The sequence below is a fragment of the Elephas maximus genome, chromosome 1 (genome assembly GCF_024166365.1).
Source record: "Elephas maximus indicus isolate mEleMax1 chromosome 1, mEleMax1 primary haplotype, whole genome shotgun sequence".
Taxonomy (NCBI): Eukaryota; Metazoa; Chordata; class Mammalia; order Proboscidea; family Elephantidae; genus Elephas; species Elephas maximus.
Genome location: NC_064819.1, coordinates 28,457,314 through 28,481,206, shown reverse-complemented (window position 1 = coordinate 28,481,206; position 23,893 = coordinate 28,457,314). Strand labels below are relative to the sequence as shown.

Sequence of the window (23,893 nt, the reverse complement as noted above, 5' to 3'; positions counted from 1 at the left end):
GCTGGAGCCGGAGGAGGCTCCTTCTGATTGGTGAAGAGTCCGAGGAGGCGGGCGAGGGGAAACCTACCTCTGGTACCCCCGTTTGGCCCCACCTTTCTCTTACGTAATTTTCTATGACTTGCTGGAGCTGGAGCTGAGAGGATTCCTGCGGCGGCGCCACCTTCTGACGTTTCCTCTTGTAATTGGTCGCGAGCTGCGGCTGCAGTTCTGAGACCTAATTGGCCGTCCGCGCCGCCTCGGAGGTGAAGTGTACCGCGTTAATTGGCTCCGAGGCGCCGGCAGCGTGTGATGTCCCAAGCAGCTATTGGCCGTCGCCGGCTGTGGCTTCTCTCACCGGACTGGATCCCCGGGAAGTGGACTGGCAGAGGAAGGGGGCAAGTTACCTGTCGCTGCGGACCGAGTAGGAGACCCCCGGCGCGAAGCGGCCTTACAGGGCCGGGTGGACTGGCTAGCCAACGCGCCTGCTGAGGCGGCTGTGAGGAGAGCGTGGGCGAGGGTCCGGGACGGAGGAAGCATGGCCCCGCAGAACCTGGGCACCTTCTGCCTGCTGCTGCTGTACCTCATCGGGGCCGTGATCGCCGGGTGAGGGCCAGGCCCCCGCGGGCACGGGGCCCGTGAACCAGCTTTTGCTGGGGAGGAGGGCGGCCGGGGGCAGATGGGGGGCGGAGCATTGCTGGGCTGAGGGAGTGGAGAGGGGCAGTGCCGTGGTGAGGCGGTGGGGAGGAGGAATGGATAGTGCAGGCCAGGCTCTTGGGGTGGAGAGGAGAGCCGTGGGTAACACGAGTGAGAAGGACTTAGATCCAGAGGCCCCGAAGACCTAAATTAGCCCAGGGATGTAGGAGTTGGATGCAGTGCCAAACAGCATTGGCGGGGGGAGGAGGAGCGTATTTGAAGCGAAGCAAGTGATTTGTGAGCGGAAGCAGTGTCACGCAAAGGTGGGAGAGGGACGGAGCCCCTGGCTATAATGAAGGAGTGACAGCGGCAGGCTGAGGTTGAGGGGCCTGGGCAGGTCTTTGGTCAGAGAGGTGGGTTGTTGTGCCTGCTGGGCTGGAGAAGAGGACGATGCGATGCTGTGCCTGCGACGAGCCATTGGGGCGCTGATATTAAAGTGGGTGGGTTATGATAGCAGGCTGAGTGACGAAGTGAGGGGAGAGGTAGGGAGGCCATGCTGGGACTGAAGAAAATTAATTGAGGAGCAAGGCAGACCGTTTGGAGAGTCTTCCCAGCTTCCTGGAGTATTGAGCCTAAGCTGTGATTGTGTGTCACTGTCTCTCTCAATGGTACCTTCTTGAGAAGCTGAATGACATTATGAGCGAGAGAAGCAGTTCACCAACTGGTACCTGACTGGGATTCTAGCCTGCAAACCCCACCCCACTTATGAATTATGTGACTTTGAAGGAACCTGTATAAATTCTCATTTGTAACACGAGGATAATGTGCCACCTGTATGAAGGGAGTAGGACCAGATGAACTCTTGAGGATCCTTCCTGTCTTTAAGATGCATGATTCTCTAAGTCTGGTGACCACAGGATGTTTATGCCAGGGATTAGTAGGATCTTAGCTTCTGACAGTTTATACATTGTTCTAATAGGGGCGATAGTATTTAGCAGAGCTTTAAAATCTATGTGCTTCTTATTTTCTTAAGTTTTTTTTTAAATGTGCATTTATGCTTACCGTTTTGTTACTTTGTGAAACACTAAATGTCAAAAATATTTACTTATCCTAGGTAATGCTTTTATTGTTTTTTCTCGGCATGTTTTTGGTAGTTCTTTTAACACTTAAAGCAACAAATACCCTAAAAAAAAAAACAAAAAAAACCCAAACCCGTTGTTGTCGAGTCACTTCTGACTCATAGCAACCCTATAGGACAGAGTAGAACTGCCCCATAGGGTTTGCAAGGAGTGGCTGCTGGATTAGAACTGCCGACCTTTTGGTTAGCAGCCTGAGTTTAACCACTGTGCCACCAGGGCTCCAACAAGAACCCTAAGGTGTTTAAATAAAATGTTGATATAAATGTTGTTAATACTGTAGCTTTGAACTTCATTCATAAAGGAGCCTCTTGGGAACGGTAATGTTGATGGTGAGCTAGCTATACTAGCCATTGTTTCTCTTCCTTTTTATATTAAGTATATTCCAAGGAAGCATCATTCTTTATAGATTTAGACCTCTAGTTATTAATTATAGCAATCCTTTTGATTTATTTAGTTCTTATCATAAGAGATGTCAAGATTTTACACGTTTTGGGGGGAGCAGAAGACACCTAATTCTCATGGAACCACTTGTGGGTGATAATTAAAAAAAAAAAAAAAAAATTACATGAAATGGTCAAGTGATTTTTTTCCTAAACTGGGACTAAGGGCTTATGAAACTTATATTTTTTAATATTTTGTCCTATATGACTTGCATTTTGGTACTCCAATATATTTTTACCTTCACTGCTACATCAGTGTCACTATTGTGAACAACTTTCCCAGCCTCATTGTTGAGAAAGCATTTTCAGAATAACTTAAGGTGGTGAAAGGAATGCATAGGTTTTTTTCTTGCGAACGTTCTTTTTTATTCATTTCATTCAATGAATATGTATTGGTTTCTTCTATGAGCCAAATACCATCCCTATCCTGAAAGTTTTAATAGTCTTATTCTACCTTCCCATTGGCCCTTCTTGCAAAGATCCCCATTAAGATTAATTGGGTTCCAGCATAGTTCATGGAAAGGAGGTCAGTGGATCTCTGTGTCACCTCCCAGCATATGCCATATGCATACCCATGGCTGCTGAGACATACAGGCTTCTGCATACGGGCTTCAGCAGCTGTCTTTAACTAAGACTTGACCTAGACAAACTAGCATAACAAGAAGATTGATATTTCTTCTGGCTTTCTCTTTCAGCAAACACACCACAATTTATACATCCAAATGGATGTTCTTTTCTCTTCAGGTTTGTCATGTGTGCTTTGGTTTAAACTCTGTGTTAACCTCTGAAATGAGCTTTAGTCACTTCATCTTTAACATTCCAGTAGTTCCACTGTTAATGAAAACATTAATGTAACAATCTTTTTGAGTATGGAAAATAATCCTTTGAGGTTGTTATTTGACTTTTGGAAATTGTCAGAAGTCATTTGGAGTCGATACAGGGAAATAAAGAGGAGAGTTTCTTTCATGATACAGTTAATTGGCTGAAAATAACCTGTGACCATAAAATAAGAGTTTTTTTTTTTTTTTGACTGAAGGTAGTTCTAAAAGAAAAGTGCCACAGATGTTTTGAATAATTCTAGCATTGCTCAAAATGTACATAGCCTCTCATTGCGATTAATATATAGGACTGGTGTTTCTTTCTAGTCATTTTTTTTTCTTTTTGCATCATATGTATATCTTCATTTTCCTAACCCTTTGCTCAAACACAAACCTAAATGTAAATGCAAAAAACCTCACTTTTATAAAATGTAATATACAACTCTCTAATGATGTCTTCTTCCCCCATCCCCACCAGGCGAGATTTCTATAAGATCTTGGGGGTGCCTCGAAGTGCCTCTATAAAGGACATTAAAAAAGCCTATAGGAAACTAGCCCTGCAGCTTCATCCTGACCGGAACCCCGATGACCCGCGAGCTCAGGAGAAGTTCCAGGATCTGGGTGCTGCTTATGAGGTAAGTCAGGAAAAAGGATAAAGTATGAATAAAACCTACAGATACAGAACAGACCATGTAGCCTAGAAACTTTCTTCTTTCAGGTCACTTCTATTTAAAACCAGACAGTAGATAAAAGTAAAAGTCATACTTAACCATATTGTAGTAGATCTCACATTCATGTTAATAGACGTTTCCTTCCTTCTTCCATACTAGTGTTTCTTTTATTAAGGAGAGTAATGTTAAAAAGATATGAATGAGAGAAGGTACGATTAGTAGACTAATGAGTAGATTGGTCATCTATAATCAACCAATCAGTTTGCGAGCTGGAGCCAGAAATACAAAGTCTAAGTGCAAATCCACACACCCACAGGGACCAGACAAATAACGTGCAGGGCAGGTATAAGATACAACAAGACAAGGGATACTCTGCTGCCATAATGGGGAGCAATACGGAATGGTGAGGAGTGTTACAAACTAGAGCTTCCTGCCCCATTACAAGGCAGCGGCTGTTACCTAGCTAGATGTTGGCCATATGGAAATGCAAACACTGTATTAACTGTAACCTCTAATCTAGAAGTCACAACACTTTCATGCATATTGTCTCATTTAATTGTCACTGGGACACTATGAAATAGAGCAAGGCATATTTTTCTTCCCATTTTTTAAAAGGGCACAGAAAAAATATATTTTTTTTTCTTTTATTGTACTTCAGATGAAGGTCTATAGAACAAACTAGTTTCTCATTAAATAGTATACATATTGTTCTATAACACTGGTTAACAACCCCACGACATGTCAGTATTCTCCCTTCTTGACATTGGGTTCCCTTTTACCAGCTTTCCTGTTCCCTCCCACCTTCTAGTCCTTGCCCCTGGGCTGGTGTGCCCCTTTAGTCTTGTTTTGTTTTATGGGCCTGTCTACTCTTTGGCTGAAGGGTGAACCTCAAGTGATGTTCTGAGCCAAAAGGGTGTCTGGGGGCCATATTCTTGGTGTTTCTCTGGTCCCTATCAGACCAGTAAGTCTGGTGTTTTTTTTGTGAGTTAGAATTTTGTTCTACATTTTCCTCCAGCTCTGTCCAGGACCCTCTACTGTGATCCCTGTCAGAGCAGTCAGTGGTGGTAGCCAGGCACCATCTAGTTGTACTGGACTCAGTCTGGTGGAGGCAGTGGTAGTTGTGATCCATTAGTCCTTTGGACTAATCTTTCCCTTGTATCTTTAGTTTTTTTCATTCTTCCTTGCTCCTGAAGGGGTGAGACCAGAATTGTACCGTAGATGGCCACTCACAGGCTTTTAAGACCCCACACGCTACTCCCCAAAGTAGAATGTAGAACATTTTCTTTATAAACTCTGTTATGCCAGTTGAGCTAGGTGTTCCCTGAGACCATGGTCCCCACAGCCCTCAGCCCAGCAATTTGGTCCCTCAGGGAAAAAATATTTTAACTCCAAAAATCATAGAGGTAAAACTCCTGCATTCAGATTAAATTGCTGTGTAGTAAAGACGCTGAGAACAAATCTGAAAAATATTTTAGTGGAAAGAACCCAGAAGGAAGGCATCTCAAAGTTCCCCCCTCCTGCCCCACACCGCCCCGATTAAAGACACTATGGGATTGAGTGACTAATATCTGTGTGAAACCTAGAGCCAGTGGACTCCCCATTTATTTCCTTCATACGTTTAGGGAGCCTGTAGGACAGAAATTCTTAACCTGGGGCCCATGAATTTGAGAGAGCTGGTAGACCCTCAAAAATTGCGGGTAACACTTTGTATATTTTTGATAATACACCAGATTCCATATTTTGCATATATTTCCCATGAACAGTCCCATTATTTGCTAGGAACCCAGTAGTCAAAAATATTTTCTAGGAAACTGTATGGGCCAGTTCTACTCTGTCCTATAGGGTCGCTATGAGTCAAAATTGACTCAATGGCACTGGGTTTTAGGAAACTGTTGGTAAGAATTTACCATGCCCTTTAAAGAATCTGTCACGTTCTTTATCTGAGCCCTAGGCAGGATAGATAATTCATGAGACTGCAGTTTGTGAAACTATGAAAAACTTGCTAGTCACAAGTTGAACTTTGCATCGTTCTTTGTAACTGTCAAGCCCGACTGCCCTTGGTCCTTGGGTGAAGTGGTGTTCACAAATCAGAATCCCAGCACTGCATGAAGGGCTCTTTTGTGAATACAAATTGGTCTTCTCTACTGAGCTGGGATTACTGCTGGCATTTTAATTAGTGGAGACCCTGGGTTGTTTGGCCAAAATCAACTAAGAAACCCCTCCTCCTCCTTTTTTTTTTTTAAATAAAATAGTTTCCAGGACCATGGAGTAAAATTACATTCCTCAGCCAGAGGAAAAGTGAGTGAAAATAAATGACTTCAAGGGTCGTTTTTTGAGAGTTATTATAGAAGCCTCTGATGTCTAAAAAGAAACTGGCATAAAAGTGTCTTTATTTGGGGGTTTTGAAAATGATCTTCTTTATAGACACAAATGTGAAGCTCATTTCTTTGCCAAGAAAAGACCAGAGAATTAGAAATTCAGATGACCTACTAGTAAGAGAACTATTTTTGCTTGAAAGTTAGCTATGCCCCTCTCTGCTGCCCCAAAGCACCTATTTTCGAAGGATGTTTGTGAAAACGTTCCTTTCTGTTACCTTCTGTTTTTGGCCCATCGTAGTGACTTTGGTCATTTCTGAACTAATGTAGAAATGAGTTTTTGCTTTTAAGAATGCCCACTCTCTCGTAAACTCAATTTCTATTTCTCTCCTTAAATATGTACTAAGGATTAAGCGTTCGGCTGCTAACGAAAAGGTCGGCAGTTTGAATACACCAGCTGTTCCTCGGAAACCCTATGGGTCACCATGAGTCGGAATTGACTCAGTGGCAGTGGGTTTGGTTTGGTTTTTTAACGTCAAGACATTTTTGCCATGGCTTCCTACACATTTCAGGCCCTGAGCCAAAAGTGTGTTGTGTTTGAATATGCCAAACAGGCTTTTTCTTTTACTGAGTGAATAAGCACTGTCACTTCTGGCCTCTCTTTTCTCGGGCCACCACGAATTTGGGCTTGAAATAACTTTCTCTTACAGCCTTCTAAGTAGGAGTTTATGAATATCAAAAGAAGATCGTAAAGCTATTTAATTTTCAAAGATACATGTGTGCATATACTGCAGATTGCTCCAAATGGAAGGGAAGCTTTGTTTATCTTCCATGTTGAAGATAAATTTTGAAGAGTACGGAAGTTTCTTGTGTTCTTAAATTCCTTAGCATTATATATGGAGTGGGTGCAGTGAGGAAGCATAAAGCTGTGACTATGTATTAAACCATTAAAACTTAATAGTTCTTTGCGAACTGTGAAATTGACCTTGAGCAACCCTTATAGAACAATGTCCCTTTTACCCTCTCTGGAGTTCAAACTCAGGACACAATGAACTGAAATAGATATTTCACACGCATGTGTGCACAGATGGCATCGGTCCACAAGTGAGTTTCTGTATACACCAATAAATGGAAAAAAAGAGTATGAAGATACAGGAGTATAGACCTTTCTAGAAGAGCTAGGGTCTGATTACTCTGATTTGCTCATCTCTTAATGCATGGAGTGTGTGTGTGTGTGTATACTCGTGTGTGTGCCCATGTCTTGGACATAGAAGGTAGGGCAGAGCTATTTTTAAGGCTTTCCTAGTCTACTGCTTCTGTCACTAATAATGATTTCTGGTGGTGAAGAGCATAAGCACTGGAGTCAAACTGCAGGGAGGTAAACCTGAGGGATCCATCACACCTCTTCCTTCTCACCTTCACAGACACGTCGTTCATCTCAGATACGATTTCTGAGTGGCTAAGGAAACCCTGGTGGCGCAGTGGTTAAGAGCTACAGCTACCAACGAAAAGGCCGGCAGTTCCAATCCACCAGTCGCTCCTTAGAAACCCTACGGGGCAGCTTCTACTCTGTCCTGTAGGGTCGCTGTGAGTCAGAATCGACTTGATGGCAACGGGTTTGGTTTTTTGGTTTTTAAGCTCTGAAAAATTTAAATTGAGAACACAAACAATGTGGAAGTTACAAAATGGACAATACATCAAAAAATTTAGTCTGTTAGAGAAAATAACTGTTTACAATGTGCTTAAATAATACGTACATTCCACAAAAATCTTAGACACAGTTTCAGAGTAAAAAAACATGAGTCTGCACGTACATTAATGGAGTATTACCAACTCATGGTCTTTCCCTTCACTGACTCTACCCCCAGGTCCTGTCAGATAGTGAGAAACGGAAACAGTATGATACTTACGGTGAAGAGGGACTGAAAGATGGTCATCAGAGCTCCCATGGAGACATTTTTTCACAGTAAGTGTTCTACCTATCTACAAAATATCGGTGTCTGGGAATGGGTCTCTTGGTGATAATCAAAGAATTAGCCTTGCTCCTTGTTCAGAAACTTTTGATGGAGAGTGCATATGATCCTTGAGCAAAGATCAGCCACCATCCTCTCTGCGGGAAGGGAGCTGTCTCCATTTTTACAAAGCTTCAGGAAAAACTGCCCCAAAAGGACTGTCCATCTAGCCAACATCAGTCAAATCAACCCTGACAATTTTAGGGGGGGTTTTGTGGAAGCCCTTTCATCCTCAGTGTCTCCTGGAATCTGCAAACCGCTTAATGAGCAAAATCATTCTTGTAAGCAGAGAGAAAGAAATTCCTACTCCCATCCTCAGAGCTGCCACTTTTTATCCCTATCAACAAAAAAGGGATGGTGATGATAATCAGCGATGGGGGAAAGAATTGCGGTCAGGACTCTGTCTCCTGTGGTGCACAGCTTTCTGGGAAGGCTGAGTGTCTGGATTAATAAGCACCTTTGCTGCTTACTCTTTGAGCCCCTCTCTTGAGCATTTGTTTCCACATGCCCTGATGATGCCATATCCTAACCAAAAAAACAAGTGCTTTTCCATCAGGTGGACTCCAACTCCTGACTACCCCATGAGTTACAAGTAGAATTGAGCTTCATAGGGTTTTCTTGGCTGTAAACTTTAAAGAAGCAGATCACCAGGCCTTTCTTCTGGGGTGCTGCTAAGTGGGTTCGAACCACCAACCTGTTAGTTGGTGGCCAAGTGCAAACAGCCTGCTTCACCCAGGGACCTTGCCATATACTAGGCGATCTTACGCTGGGGTTTCAGGTTGGAATTATAAACAAAAAGATGTTTGAATAAGCATTTTTGCGGGGAGAAATCTGGCTGCTTTCTTCAGATTCTCAAAGGGTTCACGAACCTTTCCCCAAAAGAAGTTAACAATCACTGTTGCATATGGTAGCTTCTGCCATTTATTGATTAGGGTGTCAGTAGATTTCCCAGCCTTGCGAAGATGTGCAAGTAATACGATTATAGTATCTTTTACTTCCCAGGACTGATTTTGATGTTTTGGCCTTCTAGGGACGTGTCCTGTTTCCCACAGCTGTTTGAAGTGATACCTAGGGATGGCATAAAGAGAAAAATCTCCTCTCTGCTCCCGCTTTTATTTAAGGCTCAGGGAAGCCATTCACCAGGGTTGCTGGGGGGGAGTTATATAGTTGTCATCATTAGTATGCTAATATCTGAGCCTTCTAAATAACATCCAAAATCAACATTAAGGTTAGAATTCCTGCACAATTGAAGGCTGCTGTTGATAGCAATCATGAAGCGTTGTTTTTGTTAACATTCAGAACAGAGTTTTGGTCTTGTGGAGGCCAGAACTTCCTTTGTCTTCAGCACTACAATTTTACTAAGGCTGTTTCCTTTTCAGCTTATTTAGTTACATACCCAGGATTTTTGTACAAAGTGGTAACTTCTTTTACCGAGGTGAGCGTCTAAAACGTATGTAAAGTGCACGCTACCCATGGTCAAAATTACCCTTAAAAATTCTGTAATTTAACCATAAAGTTCAACATTACATGGGATTATAGATGCTATACCAAAAAAAATCCAAACCCATTGTCGTCGAGTTGATTCTGACCATACCAACCCTCTAGGACAGAGTAGAACTGCGCCATAGGGTTTCCAAGGAGTGGCTGGTGGATTCAAACTGCCGACCTTTTGGTTAGCAGCCGACACCTTAACCGCTGTACCACCAGGTCTCCTATAGATGGTGTATGCTTTCTCAAATCCATCAATCCGGGTTTCCCTCAGTATTGAAACAGATCATTATTTCATTGCTTCAGTCTCGCGTTGAGCTCACTGGCATACATTTAGGGCCGTGGCGTATCAAAAAGTAGATTTTTTGTGGTGGTGCAGCAATAAAATTGATCCTGTATAAATTAAAAATTATGTCTGATAGATGACTGAAATGTATTAAATAAAAATGTCTTTCAGTTTTGCACAGCAAGTTGGTAGGACACAATATTTTACCAGCAGAAAACAAAGTAAATAATTGTGAAATGTGAACTCCGGTTTTTTCTCCTGATAATGTTGCACTTATTCACAGCTTCTTTGGAGATTTCGGTTTCATGTTTGGAGGAACCCCACGTCAGCAAGACAGAAATATCCCACGAGGAAGTGATATTATTGTAGACCTGGAAGTCACTTTGGAAGAAGTGTATGCGGGGAATTTTGTGGAAGTAAGTTCAACAACACAGCTGTTCACACCGACTTCCAGAGCTTGTTCTTTTGACTGGAGTTTCTGAGCGCCTTTGTGTTGAGGGGTTAGGAAGGAGTGACCAGGTTCACAGAACTGAATTAGCCCTTGGTTCATGGTACACTTGGTGTCGTTTTTTCATGAACTCAGCACCCAGCCCGAGAACTGAGTGACACAATACCGTGACTCACGTCTACCTACATGCTGTTTCCCCATGCATTCCCCTGCCTCTCTTCTGGGCTAACGACGATCCTGAGTGTTGTGTTTTTTGTTCCCCTGTCATTTTTGTTTGTTGGTTTGATCACATACACATGGGTACCTGAGCAATATATTGTTTTTGACTTTGTAAAAATGGTCTCATATGTTATCTTCTGGAGCTGGCTTTTTTGTGTTACTAGGGTCCATCCATGTTTGTAGCTGTAATTCTGCTGAATAAAATGTCATTATGTAAGTATACCATGGTTTTTCAATAGGCATTTAGGTTATATTTCCAGTTTTCTTTTTCAATTCCAAACAGTGCTTCTATGGGCATTCTTGTACGTAAATCCAAGTACCTATGAGCAAGAATTTCTCTGGGGTAGGTACATCCTAGATGTGAAATTTCTGGGTAAAATGAGCAAATGTTCAATTTTACAAGATAATACTGTATCGTTTGCCAAAGTGATTGTCCCAACGCTTCCACCAGCAATTTATAAGAGATCTATCGATTCACTGCCTCTCTAAAACTTGGAATTATTAGACTTCTGAAATTTCGCCTATAAAATGGTATCTCACCGTGGCCTTGAGCTGATTTCCTTGATTAGGAGTTAGGGTAAGCGTCTTTTCATATGTTTCTTGGGCGTATGCGTTCCCTCTGTGTGAATTGCTCTTTCGTGTCTTTTGCCCATTTTTCTGTTGGGTTGTTTGCCCTTTTCTCATTGATTTCTAAGAGTACTTTATTCTTGCTTCCAATCCTTTCTTGGCTATTTATAACACAAATACATTCATGTGCTGTGTAAATCTGCCCCTTCAGGCAACATCTGACATCTGTAGTGGGGGGGCCCTCCAGGGGATGCCCATAGCCCTACCTCACAGCGAGCCCACTCTGCCACCCTCCAGCACCAGGAACAGGCGCCCTTGCCACCAAGAGGAGTGGTTGCTGGGTCCTGCTTCCCAGCATGCCCAAGGTCAGCAGCAGGCATTGTGGGGCCTGGCTGGGGCAAGGGCGCCTGGTCATCAGGTCTGTCACTGAGACCTCTCCCCTGCTGTCTGGGTGCCCTGGAGCCAGATCCTTCCCGCTGTGACTTTCACGGGGCTGCAGGGTTGCACCCTTGGTGGGATTCGTCCAAGCAGTCACCTAAGGAATCTGCAGGGGGGGCTGCCCAGGCTGCAGCTGCATGGCAAACCCCTGGCCTGTGTGCCCAGGAGCCCCATGCCCCGTGGACCCAGGTGTTAACAGAACATCCCAATCACGTAACTTCCGATGTCACAGGACCTACTTGGACATTACGTGATGCGTGACTGTATATCCTACCAGTTCATAACTTGTCTTTTCATTACGTTGAAGATTAAGTGAACAGAAGTAATTCATTTTAATGTGGTCAGAATTATCAGTCTTGTCTTTTGTGGTGAATTTTGATGTCTTGTTGAAGAAACTCTTCTCCAAAGTCAGAGTGCTATTCATATATATTTTCTACTAACACTTTGCAATCTTTTAATTTCATGTGATTTATTTATTTATTTAATTCTGGGAAGTTTATCTCCATTATTTCTTCAAATTCTGAATCCTGTCCTCTGGTACTTCTATTTCTATCTGCTCTTAACTTATATATCATATATTCTATTTCTTTATCTTTCCTTCCTTCTTTGTGGGAGAGGGCCTCATTCTGGTCTTATACCTGACTAGTTCAGTCTTCAGCTATATCTGTTCTAATAATATCTCATCTGTGTTATTTCAACTCATATTTTTATACATAGTATTTCTGCTTGATTCTGTTGTGATTTCCTAATATCTATTTCATTTTGCTAGTATCGTCCCATACCCCGCTAAATATTATTATGCTTGTTTTAAACTCTTGGTTTGTCTCCTCTAATACATTTTCTTAATATATATGTGTTATCCAGCCTCTTGTTTTTTGTGGGGGAAGTGGGTAGTTGGACTTTCGAGGTGTTGAGTTTATTTGGCCTGTGGTCCCTTGTTCCCCTATGGATATTGGCAACTCTCTTTCCCTGGTGGTTTTAACTGCATTTTGTTTGTTACCTTGTTTTTGTTTTGTTGTTGTTGTTTTTGGTGTCTGGGGTCCTGTTGTTTTCTGTGGAGAAGGGACAGGCAGTATCTGTCCCAAGGTAGTTCAGGAGCCAGGCAAGAGCAGAACTTGAACCGCTTTTTTTGGTATCTTCTCACTGTCACCACTAGCTGCTATTGCCCCAGGTTGTAGCTACCATCTGACGCACGTACCAGCTCAAATCAGACTTCCGTCTCCAGGCTTCTCTCATAAATTCTGTGTTGTCATTTCCTGGAATCCATGTTTTCTTGTAGTTTTTCTAGGATTGGTTTCGGAGGAGACAGCTGGTAGCCTGTGCATATTTGCCATGTTGACAAGAAGTAAACATTTTCTTCTTCGCCGTGGGTTTGCTCTGAATAGTTGAGAGGAGAAGACTAGACAATTACAGAAGATGTGACTGTCTAGCAATACGTTTCTTCAGTCTGCAGAATGGGAGCAAGGCACATTCAGAATACAAGCCATCTTGCCTTCAAAAACAGGAGATTGTACAGGTAGGAGAAAACCAGGAGAGACTGAATAGGTCGGAGAAGACCAGGAGACTGTATAGGTAGGAGAACACCAGGAGAAACTGTGTAGGTAGGAGAACACCAGGAGAGACTGGATAGGTAGGAGAAAACCAGGAGGCTGTATAGGTAGGAGAACACCAGGAGACACTGTATAGGTAGGAGAACACCAGGAAAGACTGGATAGGTAGGAGAACACCAGGAGAGACTGGATAGGTAGGAGAAAACCAGGAGGCTGTATAGGTAGGAGAACACCAGGAGAGACTGGATAGGTAGGAGAAAACCAGGAGGCTGTATAGGTAGGAGATAACCAGGAGACACTAAATAGGTAGGAGAAAACCAGGAGAGACTGGATAGGTAGGAGAACACCAGGAGAGGCTGTATAGGTAGGAGAACACCAGGAGAGACTGGATAGGTAGGAGAACACCAGGAGAGGTTGTATAGGTAGGAGAACACCAGAAGAGACCGGATAGGTAGGAGAACACCAGAAGAGACCGGATAGGTAGGAGAACACCAGAAGAGACTGGATAGGTAGGAGAACAGCGGGAGAGATTGTATAGATAGGAGAAAACCAGGAGAGACTGTAGAGGTAGGAGAAAAGGTGAGCTTCATTAACCCTGTATTCTCTGTTCTGCTGCCATCGCCAATACACAGTGTGATCACTGTTTGCGTTTGACGTGTTCCTAAACAAATTACTCTCTAATCTTATTACTGTAAAGGATGTAGGTGGCCTTGCTATTTAAATGACCCCACAATATATTATTTTTCTAAATTACCTTGAGAATTAGCATGTACAGTGGTTAGAAGCATGGCTTTGGGAGCCAGACCACCAGGTTTAGAATCCAGCTCTGCTGTTTATTAGCTGTGTGACCTCGACCACACTACTTAACACTTGACCTTTCTCTGCCTTCGTTACCTCAGCTGTAAAGTGGAGATAATAGCAGTACCTACCTCATAAGGCTGTTGTGAGGACTCAATGACTTAATATAGATGAGTGTTTAGGTCATTGCTTGGCACAGTTACCACTATAAAGGGTTTGCCCTGGCTACTATTATTGTTGTCATTATAATTTATTCTTTTGACCTGGACTTTCCTATGCTGGTAGGCTTTGAAGGGTTTTCCTCCAAGCATGTTTCATTCTGCCGCATGCACACTTACCTTGTGATGAGGTGTTTGATTAATTAAACAGGCAAAAATAGGAACACCTTTCTTCATCTATATATATGTGTGTATGTATATATATATATATATATAGTAATTTTCACATACTTGGAGAGATCAGAATATTTGACTGCAAGTCAACTGCAAAGAGATGGTTATTGTCTCTCTAACCACGTGTGTCTGAATTGAGATAGCGCCGGCAAACAGACCTAGACTGAGCTGCCTGAAACAAGGAGGCATTTCATTAGGTTAATCACAGGATTAGGTTGTAGTCACATACCTATTCTTCAGGTATCGTGCTTCACGTAGCTCAGATTTCGTAAAAGAAAGTAATTCTGTGAAGTATAACTCAGTAGCATTCAATTACGGCACAGAAACACTGATACCACGCACAGTGTCTTTCAGTTCTTTCTTACTCCTCTTTCTCTCCCCTTCTCCAGCTTTAGAATAGAGTCATTTAAGTGTCTGTTTGCTTCATTCCTGTTTGGGGGCCGATTTGTAACTCCTCAAAGAGTTTTGCCAGCTGTCGGTCACCTTGAGGGATAACTTGCCAGAAAAGGAGAATTACCAGCCTGGGCATGTGCGAGGGCCCTGATGGGTTGAGGAAACTAAAGGCCGTTTTACTGGGGAGAGCAGGCTTGATGTTCCTAGGCCAGCGTTCAGCCCTGAGGCACCCAGCCCAGCTGATGTTGTGTGTGCACTTGTAGGTAGTTAGAAACAAACCTGTGGTACCTGCCCCAGCTAATGTTGTATGTGCACTTGTAGGTAGTTAGGAACAAACCTGTGGCAAGACAGGCACCTGGCAAGCGGAAATGCAACTGCCGGCAAGAGATGCGAACCACCCAGCTGGGTCCAGGTCGCTTCCAGATGACCCAGGAGGTGGTCTGTGATGAGTGCCCCAATGTCAAGTAAGTGAAAGCACTTCTGTGCTCAGCCGGGAGACATTTTAATGATCTGATTTGTCTTGTAAGGTGCCGACGGTCCACACTTAGGTTTTTTTCCTTCCTTTTGTCTCTCTCTTTCACGGCCTACCAAAGGATAGATGATAGAGCAAAGAAGTGTACTTTTTTTCAAAAAGTATTTATTCTGAATGTCTCCTTGCATGTTTCTGGACTGCTCTTTGTTTCTGAATATACTTACCAAGTTTTAACATTGCATTTTCTTCCTACTTGGAATATTAAAGCGATCTTCTATGTCCAGCCAACATTTCAGATTAGAGAAGTAATAGCTGCTGATTAAGTTATAAAAACAACTATTTAATTGAACCTGAGTACTGGAAAGCATTTTAAATATAATATTGATTGAACACTTGGCCATGTTGCTGTTTACTACGTTCCTTGGCACTTGACTCTGACAGATTTGTGACATTACATGCCCCAAAAGTAGGCCCAAAGCCCCCAATAAAACCAAACCCATTGCCATTGAGTCAATTCTGACTCATAGCGACCGTATAGGACAGAGTAGAACTGCCCCTTAGGGTTTCCAGGGAGTGGCTGGTGGATTCAAACTGCTGACCTTTTGGTTAGTAGCCAAGCTGTTAACCACAGTGCCACCAGGGCTCCAAATGTAGACTCAGTTGTTGCTTTATTCTACCTCTTCAGAACTCACAACTGCCAGTCATGAGCATGTGTGTCTCAGAACTGTATCGGTTCCTTTGAGATCAGTAAAAAAATCAGATAGGGTGAACTCTTCTGGTAGATTTCTAATACCATGAGGCTGTCCCTCCAGATGTAAACTTATATAAGTGAGTAGTTTTTTCTGTTACTTATCCCAGAGTTCAAAGCAATCAGCCTGCTGCAGGCCGTTTTGGAGGCAGCACTTGTGTGTTTTTATAGTATACGGTAGCTTGGTCCTGGATGCTGGAATGTAGAAAATGTAAATGGATATCAGGTAGCTTTGTTGAGTAGAGGTACAAGGTAGCATTCTAAGAAAACACTCTAATAGAATAGATAAAACTTTGTCTATCTGGGGCTTGGTTCATATATTTATATTTTCTCTCTTAATTCTCTGTCTCAGACTGGTGAATGAAGAACGAACACTGGAGGTAGAAATAGAACCTGGAGTGAGAGATGGCATGGAGTACCCCTTTATCGGAGAAGGTAAAATATTGATGTTGTTGTTTTGTTATAACTTTCTGCTCTCTGCTTGTCAATACCCCTACCTCCTGCCTCCTGCCATGTCTTATTGGCCACATAGTAAATGCATATACAAATTCAACACTCTTCAGCTGGTTTCAGGATGCAGAAACCCTTTTATGTCTGTCATGATTGGTTACTTTGAGCAGTAGCATCACTGTTTATCCTTCAACTATCTGGCCAAAGCTTGCCATCAGGTAGCCTAAGTTATATCAAGATTTAGGGCATTCAGACCTTAACGCAGCAATGAAAGAAGACCTGCAACACTAGTGGCATTAATAAGATGCTCACAGACCGCACCCTTGGGCTTAAATTGAAAACTCTAAAAGGAAAAAAAAAAAAGCTTTAAGGCTTCAGGTTCAGGAAATGAGTGAGTTGTTCTTTGTTCAGTAAATAGGTATTTATTGCTGCACCTGAGGCACAGGTGATCTTTACCCATCATCCGATATAACCAGCTAGAGACACTGTTCTCACAGATAAATTTGACACTCAGTGCCTAAGGTAATGGCTTAGAAAAATTCTCTCTGTACTGCCACGTAGATTTACGTGACTTAGAGTATGCTGTAATCTGTTGTACTAGGTGAACCGCACGTGGATGGGGAACCTGGAGACTTACGATTCCGAATCAGGGTTGTCAAGTAAGTAATCTAATCTTGGAGGCTCTGCTGGCCTCCAGAGCACTTCAGACTTTTTCTCTGTTCCATGTCCTTAGTGCCCTAAGCCGTTATTTGTGACTCTACAACAATACTGAAGATTTAATTTGGCTCGGGGCCTAGAACTGAGCCTCAGTTATTTATTTACTTAGGACCTACAAATCCAGAAGATGTTGGAAAGAAAGAACTGATAGGACAAGTGAGGGGTTGAAAGAGAGGCAAACAAGAACAGAGAGCCGAGGAGAGCTGAGATTTTACCTGAGGAAACAGTGCGCCATATAAGAATGGGATACTTCCCCCAGCCCTGTTACGTAATAGGCAGCTTTGCTGCAGAGAGAGATCTCTGGGCTTCTCTCAGCATGAAGTGCTGCTGAGATAATCATTTTGCCAGAGACTCGGGCTTGTTTGTTATTTTTCCCATTACCGCGTCAGAAACCAGTGTTACCTTTGCATCCGAGGATTCATTGCAGTAGGGTTCCCACCTGATGGGGAGCAATGGGCCCCCGACTGGTTAGGACTTTCCCCTCACTGCACACTAAAATCTCAGTGATCTTCCCCCAGCTTCCCTTCCCTACCTCGTCTTTCTCATCACTCCCCAGAGAGACTGTTCCCTGAATAAACCTGGTGCCTTCTCAACTCCTGGTCTTTGCCAGAACTACCTCTTGCCTTCTCCCCGCCCCCCACCCCTAGCTTATCTGCATATCTAGAGCCTACCTGACCTTGTGAGCCTGACTCAGGAAACCCCCACAAACCCGTTCCTGATGTTATCTCCCTGGCTGCTGCGGTAAGTTATCTTCCTCTCTCCCCCATGAACGAAGTATAGTTTCATTTACATGCTTTGGCTTCTGCCGATTGCAAGCTCCTTAGGAACAGGGTTTAATAAGCCTTACGCAGCTTTATAGTTACAGTTAATACTATGTACTGAAGGAAGGTCCAATAAATACTCACAGTTTGAAAGAGCGGTGGTCACCCTTTTCCAAGATTTTTCCGGAAACTTTTTGAACTTTTCTCGAAGACACAAGGAAGCTAACTTTTTGTCCTGTTTTTAGGCATCCAGTATTTGAAAGGAGAGGAGATGATTTATACACAAATGTGACAATCTCTCTAGTTGAGTCTCTGGTCGGCTTTGAGATGGATATTCCTCACTTGGATGGTCACAAGGTAAACAAACTGATTTTCCTGTTTCCTGTCCTGCTAAAGCCTTACCGTGGGTGGTTTTGTGATTCCTTTGGCGACTACAGTCATTTAGAGCCACAGGGACGCCTGTCAATCTGCTCTGCCTTCTCTCCCCACTCTGCTGCAGAATGTCAGTCAGTAACAGCACCACAGACCTTTCAGCTACTCACCAGTGATCACACAGCCTTTTTCTTTTGCCTGCGCATTTTTCTTTAACATTGAAAACCCTTTCCTTCTTCAGCTCGCATCGCGCTGATGATGGCCCCCTTACCCCTCCGCCCCTTCTTCTCTGCTGAGCCTGTAACACTAGGTGTGTGCACCGGTGCTTGCTGGAGCCTGTGCACTGTACTTGAGTGCCAGCCCTGTTCCAGTCCAGTGCCTTTTGCCCTCCAGGTACATATTTCCCGGGACAAGATCACCAGGCCAGGAGCCAAGCTGTGGAAAAAGGGGGAAGGGCTCCCCAACTTTGACAACAACAACATCAAGGGTTCTTTGATAATCACCTTCGATGTGGATTTTCCAAAAGAACAGTTAACAGAGGAAGCAAGAGAAGGTGCGGGGTGTGAGTGTGTGTGTGTGTGTGGGAGGGGGTGAAGGGCCAGGTAAGTGAGCGTGAGAACATCGTGGTTAAAGAGGGAAGACAGTAAAAAACAAAACCTTCTGATGACGTTTGTGAACTAGGGATAGGAATGAATTCTGCTTTGTCTGTAAAGGCAATACTATAAACCCCACTGTCGCCGTGACAAAAGGCTACGTAAGCTGGGCTTTGAAACCTAAGAGATGGGTTGTGTGGGTGTGTGAGTGTGAAACAGATCACTGAGAGCAAATTTCTGGACCAGACTGTAAAAGGAAAGATGAGGTGTACCTCTAGGGATTAGAGGCTTAGGGGTGATGTCGTGTTCACTGGTTGAGAAAAGGGCCTAACTGGTGGGCCCTAAATAGTAAAAAAAAATTCCAAACCTATTGCTGTCAAGTTGATTCCGACTCACAGCTACCCTATAGGACAGAGTAGAACTACCCCAGCGGGTTTCCGAGGAGCGGTTGTTGGATTCAAACTGCCTACCTTTCTGGTTGGCAGCTGTAGCTCTTAACCACTGTGCCACCAGGGCTCCCAACAGTAAAAGGAGAGCAGTGAACGAGGTGCAAACTGAAAAGGGGACAAAGAAAAAGGAATGGAAGATAGCTGGAGAGCTTTCTTTCCGTTTCGATTGCCTCTTCTCATTAATTCGTGGGTGTATGTGGTATGCGTGTCTGAGAGAGAAAAAGACAGGGATTATGTTGGATTTCCTTGGCATATGTGGGGATATTCCTAGGCCATCAATTTGGAGATTAGTAGCTATTTGTTTAACTCAGATCGGTGGTTGTCGTTGGGCCTTTTGTGAGCCTCCCCATGAAAGATGCTCTTTAAAGTCTAGGGAAGTCAGTACATTTTCTTAATGGATTCATTTGTCCATTCTTCCATCAGGTATCAAGCAGCTGCTTAAGCAAGGCTCAGTGCAGAAGGTGTACAATGGACTGCAAGGATATTGAAGTCAAATAAAATTGGACTTTGTTTAAAATAAGTCAATCAGTGATATTTATTATCTGCAGGAGTTTTTTGTGTTTTTGTTTTTACTTTCAGTACTCAAGTCTGACTTAATTTTTTTTTCTTCTAATGATCGTCATGGAATGAATACGTGGGCCTAAGCATTTGTCCATTTGTATTCAGAAAGACTGGCCAGCAGAAGTTTAATAATACCTCTCCCTTTGGGGATTTAATGTCTGGTGCTGCTGCCCAAGTTTCAAGAATTAAAGCCACAAGAGGACTCCAAGAGCAAAAGAAACACAATATAGAGGGTTGAAGTTAACTGTCAGCTGTTTCATTCAAAATGCCAACTGGAGAAGTCTGTTTTTTAAATACAATTTGTTGTTACTTTTCCTCGACTCCTGTTTCTTGTTGGTTGAGCTACACTGCTGTCTTTCCCATGTCCATTTTAGCCATTTTTCTTTCATCTGCCCAGTGTCCCTCTTTGTGGCCTGTGAGCTCTTTGGAATGTCTTCTACCGTCAACCAAGATGGATGCAAAAACCAAACCAGACCCGCAGCCATCGAGTCGATTCCTACTCATAGCGACTCCATAGGGTTTCCAAGGCTATAAATCTCTAAGGAAGCAGGCTGCCACGTCTTTCTCCCAGCGAGCAGCTGGTGGTTTCAAACCGCTGGCCTTTCGGTTGGCAGTTGATCACATTAACCACTGTACCACCAGGGCTCCCCATGCACACCCTTGCAAAAGAGTGATAAAGATCCAGTCCCCATGCCCAGCTGCACACACACGGTCTCTTTTAGAAAGCACTTGAAGAAACTGAACAGATTGAGCAATTGGGGTTGATGAATCAAGTATCTTTAGAGCTTTACACAAAGATCTAATTGTCCTTGAAAAAAAGTACATTTCCTCTCATTTAATTTGGGAGTTACAAAATCTAATATGGAGACTTTACTGTTTAGACAGCACTTTTCATATATACGTTCTCTGTTGACCTCATGATTAGAAAGGCTTTGGTTTGTTGTAGGAAGTAAGATTACCATTGGCTCTAGAAAGTGGCCGTAAAGCAGAGTTACAAATGACATTTGCCTCTTCAGCAACACCTAATTCAGATGGTACATGACTTTAATACATTTAATTTTTGAACCTTCACTTTTCTGCATTATATAGTCACATTGCACACTACTTTTCATGTCCTTTTGGACTTCCTGCCTCAGCTCTTGAATGTTTCAAGCTGTTGCAAGGTGTGGGGAGCTGCCTTCCAGCTACCAGTGTAGTTCCAGCAGCATCCCCACCTTCAGCTACTCAGCCTTTTCATGACATTTTGGGCCTATGTTTTTTTATTTTTATTTTTTTCCTTTTTTTATTGTGCTTTAAGTGAAAGTTTACAGTTCCAGTTAGTTTCTCATACAAAAATTTACATACACATTGTTACGTGACCCTCATTGCTCACCCTGCGATGTGACAGCACGCTCCTTTCCGCCCCAGGTTTCCTGTGTCCGTTCAGCCAGCTCCTGTCCCTTTCTGCCTTCTCCTCTTGCCTCTGGACGGGAGCTGCCCTTTTAGTTTCGTGTACTTGAGCTAAGAAGCACACTCCTCACAGGTATCATTTTATATCTTACAGTCCAGTCTAATCTTTGTCTGAAGAGTTGGCTTCAGGAATGGTTTCAGTTTTGGGTAACAGTACAGGGGCCATGCCCTCTGGGGTCCCTCCAGTCTCATTCAGACCATTAAGTCTGGTCTTTTTACTAGAATTCGAGTTCTGCACCCCACTTTTCTCCTGCTCCTTCAGGGACTCTCTGTTGTGTTCCCTGTCAGGATGGTCCTTGGTGGCAGCTGGGCACCATCTAGTTCTCTGGTCTCAGGGTGATGGGGTCTCTATGTGGCCCTTTCTACATTTTGGCTCTATTTTACAAAAATAAGTGGAAAAAGGAAGGGGGGGAGGGTAGGAAATGAAATCTCATCAATTTAGAACACGAGAAAAAGGCAGAAAGTAGCTCATTTTTAACCTCAATCAGATACTATTTGGACTTGAATAGTCCAATCGTGAAAGAAAAGAACAAAATTAAAAGGTTTATTTGAAATGCTGAAACTCCATCATCGGAAATCAAATGAAACAACCCATAATTACACATTTAAGTTTATTGGACTTTTTGTACATTTACGATTCATTAAGTGTGGAAGTACTGAATTGCCTCTAGTCCAGCATTTCTTAGATCAACATTTTCCTTATATATCCTAGCCCAGGACAGTTTCTGATCATCATTTTCCCAAGACATTTGCAAGAATCCGTCATGACATTATGGGCGAGACTTAATTATTAGTCTCGGCTGGAAAGACCCCAGAGATGAAATGCTCTTCCTACAAAGAAGAGTATTAATGGGCTTTATCTCTCTTGAGCGATGGTGCAGACCACCCTGACTTAATGAGTTAGAATATTCTTTCATCATTGGACCCTGCGCTTCAATTACCTTCTGAAGCACATTGTAATTTGGAAAGATTTGTACCCAAGTTCCAGAGACTTTTTTTGTAATAAACTGTGGAGGGGTGGGGGTGGGGATGATAGGATCATAAAACCAGGCTCCACTAGGGGTTGTACGGATGACGAACATGACTTTTGCCATTAGGAGTCTCACATTCTAGTGCAGGGGTTTCCAACACTGACCCAAACAAAATAACTCATGCTCAATGCAGAAAACTTGGAAAACACACTTGCATACTGTACAGATGCCAGACAAGATTTTTAACATAAATACACACACATGCACAAAACAAAACTACATTTGTAAACAAATGAGCCAGACCACAAAACTCATAAAGGTCTAACCACTGACCAGTAAGGGATTTGAAATGTTTTAGCTAAATATGGAAAACTGAGTTAGCCTAACACAGATGGAGTAACTATAATGACATGATGACAGTAAAAAAAAAAAAAGTGTCAACTGTTTATCCAAGTCAAAAGACAAAGTGGCTGCTTCCTGCATTCCCTGCGTCGTTTCTCAAGTTTGTGCTGTGAATCTCACAAGTCCAGTCTGCTGCATGAGCAAGGGGTTAAAGCTGTATCCCCTTCACGGGTAGTCAATGCCTTTGGAGGAAAAATTTTGAAGACATTGAAGCAGATGTGAGGGTTTCTTTGATTTGGATGCACTTAGTGGTTTAATTATAGAAAATGGGAGAGATTTTTTAACTCAGATCAAGTCCTTTGAGACTTAAATTCTCTGAGAACTCCTAAGAATAACTCCTAAGAATAGACTTTCCAACTGATGTGATATTCGAATATAGTAAACCTAACATGCTTGGCAGAGTACAGGGTCAGCGGAAAAGAGGAAGACCCTCAACGAGGTGGATTGACACGGTGGCTGCAACAATGAGCTCAAGCATAACAACGATTGTGAGGATGGTGCAGGACTGGGCAGTGTTTCGTTGTGTCGTGCATGGGGTCGCTATGGGTCGGACGACGGCACCTAACAACAACAAACCTCACACTCTAGAGGAGAACTCAAAACATAGGTAATCTGAACATGTACGTGCTTACAGAGAATTCGATCAAGGAGGATGTGCAAACCCAAACTGTCATAAACGATCACACCATGAGTGGTTTTTTTTTTTTTTTCCTATGACAGCCTTGGAAGTACAAACCTTAGGGGTACCTGAATTCTCAAGCCCAGGCTTTATTAGGGTGGTTCACTTTCAAGAGGAATTGGTTGAGTTGGAAAGTAGCCGTGGGTTACCAGCCATGGGCATGGTGATCCTGCAATTCTGGTGATACCATGTGAATCGCAGAATAATCACGAAATTTTGGACTGTATGGCCCAACTCTGGTCCCTTTAGTCCACAGACATCTTGCTATAGAAACTAAGAGCTCCATAACTGATATCATTGATATAAACCCAGGTTCAGATAGGAGACACACTGGCCGATATACCCCCTCATTGTCTAGAAAGTGGTCTGTGACATTGTAATGTTCTCATTGGCTTGTTCAAGCGTGATTGTGCTTCGCATCAGGCCTATAGTTCTGAGTCCACGTGCTGGCTCTGAGTAAGACTGTCTACAATCAAATCCCAGCTCTGCCCATTAGTAGCTCTGTGGCCTCAGACAAGTATCTTAACCTCTCTAAGCCTCAGTCTCTCACCTACCTCATTTTCTGAAGATTAACCTGATTTAAGTACTTCACACAGTACCTGGACATAGCAAGCACTCAGTAAGTATAAATTGTTACTGTTATGTAATAAATGTCATTAAACGTTTTTTACTTTTTGGTGAAA

General features: G+C 43.0%; 1 protein-coding gene across 3 annotated transcripts; it reads left to right on the top strand.

Annotated features, from left to right (window-relative positions):
• The first annotated feature begins 304 nt into the window (after positions 1-304).
• Positions 305-20,023, top strand: DNAJB11 (DnaJ heat shock protein family (Hsp40) member B11). 3 transcript variants are annotated; one of them, XM_049880779.1, is made up of 10 exons: positions 308-582; positions 3,488-3,644; positions 7,864-7,961; positions 10,065-10,197; positions 14,908-15,050; positions 16,159-16,241; positions 16,858-16,915; positions 17,980-18,091; positions 18,500-18,659; positions 19,572-20,023. In XM_049880779.1, exons 1-10 carry the CDS (start codon positions 515-517, stop codon positions 19,634-19,636), a joined length of 1,077 nt encoding a protein of 358 aa, XP_049736736.1. In that variant the 5' UTR covers positions 308-514; the 3' UTR covers positions 19,637-20,023. The 3 variants fall into 3 exon arrangements, 2 of the variants coding, with proteins under 2 accessions (XP_049736744.1, XP_049736736.1); XR_007516843.1 differs by lacking the exons at positions 14,908-15,050; positions 16,159-16,241; positions 16,858-16,915; ... (1 more) ...; positions 18,500-18,659; positions 19,572-20,023 and adding exons at positions 12,733-13,110; positions 13,169-14,900 and having other exon boundaries at positions 305-582; XM_049880787.1 differs by lacking the exons at positions 14,908-15,050; positions 16,159-16,241; positions 16,858-16,915; ... (1 more) ...; positions 18,500-18,659; positions 19,572-20,023 and adding an exon at positions 12,733-14,900 and having other exon boundaries at positions 305-582.
• The last annotated feature ends 3,870 nt before the right edge of the window (positions 20,024-23,893 follow it).

Bases quoted from the DNA above. Each gene is read 5' to 3' on its own strand.
- DNAJB11 (XM_049880779.1), top strand. From the start codon at position 515: ATGGCCCCGCAGAACCTGGGCACCTTCTGCCTGCTGCTGCTGTACCTC. The intron at 583-3,487 runs GTGAGGGCCAGG...CATCCCCACCAG, and splicing joins ATCGGGGCCGTGATCGCCGG to GCGAGATTTCTATAAGATCT. The intron at 10,198-14,907 runs GTAAGTTCAACA...GTGCACTTGTAG, and splicing joins ATGCGGGGAATTTTGTGGAA to GTAGTTAGGAACAAACCTGT.